Source organism: Mastomys coucha, unplaced genomic scaffold (genome assembly GCF_008632895.1).
Source record: "Mastomys coucha isolate ucsf_1 unplaced genomic scaffold, UCSF_Mcou_1 pScaffold23, whole genome shotgun sequence".
In the NCBI taxonomy this organism is placed as follows: Eukaryota; Metazoa; Chordata; class Mammalia; order Rodentia; family Muridae; genus Mastomys; species Mastomys coucha.
This window is the reverse complement of record NW_022196906.1, coordinates 1,837,114-1,839,972: the sequence shown is the minus strand read 5'-3', so window position 1 is coordinate 1,839,972 and position 2,859 is coordinate 1,837,114. Positions and strand designations below refer to the sequence as shown.

At 41.0% G+C, this 2,859-nt stretch overlaps 1 protein-coding gene across 4 annotated transcripts in view; it reads left to right on the top strand.

Moving 5' to 3' along the window:
* Positions 1-2,859, top strand: part of Dync2h1 (dynein cytoplasmic 2 heavy chain 1) — a 258,114-nt gene that overhangs the window by 212,619 nt on the left and 42,636 nt on the right. For all 4 annotated transcript variants that reach the window (XM_031344730.1, XM_031344731.1, XM_031344732.1 and 1 more), the window contains one exon: positions 1,372-1,581. In XM_031344730.1, coding sequence (XP_031200590.1) covers positions 1,372-1,581 — 210 coding nt within the window. The remainder of the gene's footprint in view (positions 1-1,371; positions 1,582-2,859) is intronic.

Here is a 2,859-nt window from a genome sequence, read left to right as displayed (position 1 = left end):
TCAGAAATCCTCCTGCCTCTGCCTCCCAAGTGCTGGGATTAAAGGCATGCGCCACCACTGCCCGGCTTATATAAGCTCTTAAATACTGCCCCAGCACCATGCCTGTCTATCCACCATGTTCCCACCCGTCATGGTCATAGACTTTAACCCTTTAAAATTATAATCCCAAAATATCATCTTTCCTCTATAAGTTACCTTGCTAATGGTATCTTGTCACTGCAATGGAAACACAGCTAAGATACCAAGTGTAAGTAAGTGGTCATGTGAGTGGTGAAAAGATGGAACAGCGGACAAGTGACAGGAGGAATTCAGACACCGCAGGAAATACCACCCTGAGCTAGCTGAAGAGGGAGCATTTGAGGGAATGGGGACATAGAAACATGGAGAAAGGCTGTGAAGTTAATCAGACATTAATCAATTAATCCTGAAGTTATTCAGGAATAGTAATAGTAGTCTAAGTAGTAGTCTAAGAGCTGAGGTATGTCTTAGGTGATGCCCAAGGGCCAAGTAAACTTTTAACTGGAGCCTGATGCTATGCATCTGCATAAGGCTGGTCCTGGGAACCAGCACTCACCATGGGAATTAGGTTCCCTTGGGGAGAGATACCATGCTGGGTGACACCACTGTACAGGGGCCTTTCACATTTGTGTGTATTCACTAACTCTTTTATACCAATACATTTGTGGATAGCCTGAATACATTTTAGAACTGGTGAGAAAGAGTAGTCTACTAACAAAAATGATGTGTGATGTGGGCTCACTACTGTCAGCTCTCAGGAAACTCCTACTTGGGCCTATGTTTGCCTTCTGTTTCCATTCTTCAGCATTTCCAACTTAAATTATTACTTACCACATACTTGTCTTGGTACTCATTACTCAAATTATATAGCTCAATTTCAGCTAAACTAGGGGAAAAACATAAAATTATGACTCCTTTTGTTTTTGAATAGTTATATTTTCAGATATTTGGTAAAATCAGTAAATTGATGTGAAAGGAATAGTTGTTGCCAAGTGTAAAAAGGTCAGCTCTGCAAGCCGTATTTGACCCCACACCTGGGTATAGTAAGTTGGAACACCAGGGTAGCCCACTGTTCTGGAAGGTAGGTTGCTTTGATTTAGAGGGTTCCCTTTCTCTAGCCTTCCTCACACACTGACCATTAGTCCTTGGGGAATCCTGTTTTGCTATTCTGTTTCCACCTCACATACCACTAAAAACTAGTGAAGTCCAGAAACCTGTTATTTGTAGACTAGGTTCTTCCATTCATAAAATACATTATTGAGAAATATGAACTTATGGGGTGATTTTTAACCTTTTATATACTTTAGTGTCTCATTGATGTTACCCCTTACTGACATTACCTTGTTCTTGTAGAATTCAAACCTAATTCATCAAAAAGTAACACCTCCTAATGATCGACAAGGATCTCCGATATTATCATTCATCATTCTTGAACAGTTCAATGCCATCCGCTTGGTACAGAGTGTTCATCAGTCGCTTGCGGCTCTCAGCAAAGTCATTAGGGGAACTACTTTACTGAGTTCAGAAGTACAAAAGCTGGCAAGTGCTTTATTAAACCAGAAGGTAAGCCAATCATAGTGCTATCATTTTGTGTGATCTCTTTTTGTGAAATGTGTTTACCAGGGATCCTATAGTTAATAGTAACAGAAAACTAAAGTTGAGCTGTGAAAGCTAGGTAGATAGAATGCATTGAACAGTGAGTGCAGTGAAAGCATTAAATCACCTTGATGCAAGTTTATAATTCTCTAGGATCTCAGCCTACATTCTCTTCTATGGCCATTTCTTCAGAACATATGAAATGAAATCCATTTTTATTTCACTCTGGGACAAGTTTTCTGTAACATGTTGGTAACCTACCAGACCAAATCTTTGACCCTCTAAGCTCAAAGTTGTTTCCTAGCAACTTACACTAAAATCTGGGCATCTACTTTGTTTCACGCCAGTTAGGTTGTGAGTGTGCCTGTGCCCAAACCCCTCTGCAGGCAGGCAGGTGGTGCCCTCATGTCTACAAGGGCTTCAGCCAAATGCTTATGACGAGCTCCATGTGAATAGTGAGGCCAAGAGAAAGATGACTCTAGTGAAATACCAGGCCATAACCATCTGAAAAAACAATCAGCACTTCTCTCACTGAGTAACTGGACCATGTTAGAAAATAATAAAATCAATGTAGTTCACATCACTTATACAGAAACAAAGGGGAGGAGATGATCTGCTCAGTAGGTTGTCATGTCATGTCCTAATTGATTTTCCATACATGGATGTCTAGGCCTTCCCTGACACCTGAGGTTTTTCCTCTTTCTTTGTCATTGGATAGGTTTTCTCTTGGTTTTTATCCCTTGTAATACTTGAATTCTTGTGTAGTTTCCTTGTTGAAACAATTGATCTTGATAACTCCTGTCTAACGTCTCAATTTTGTGTTCAGTTCCTGACATTCTTTCCTAGAAGCTAGCTAGATTTCAACTCTGTGAGTCTTGCCAGGTTTCTTTGGCTTTATTGAGCTTTTCACTTTCAAGATTGCTATTCTTTTTGTTGTTGTTGTTAGATTTTTTCTTTATTTACATATTATATGATTTCTTCTTTCCGAGTTTCCCATCCAAAAAAAAAAAGAACAAACCCTTGTTCCCTCCCCCCTCCCCCTGCTCACCACCCCACCCTCTCCCGCTTATTGGCCCTATCAATCACCTACACTGGGGCACAGAACCTTCACAGGGCCAAGGGCCTCTCCTCCCATTGATGACAAACTTAACCATTCTCTACTATACACATGCTGCCGGAGCCATCAGTCCCACCATGTGTACTCCTTGGTTGATGGTTTAGTCCCTGGGAGCTCTGAGGGTACTA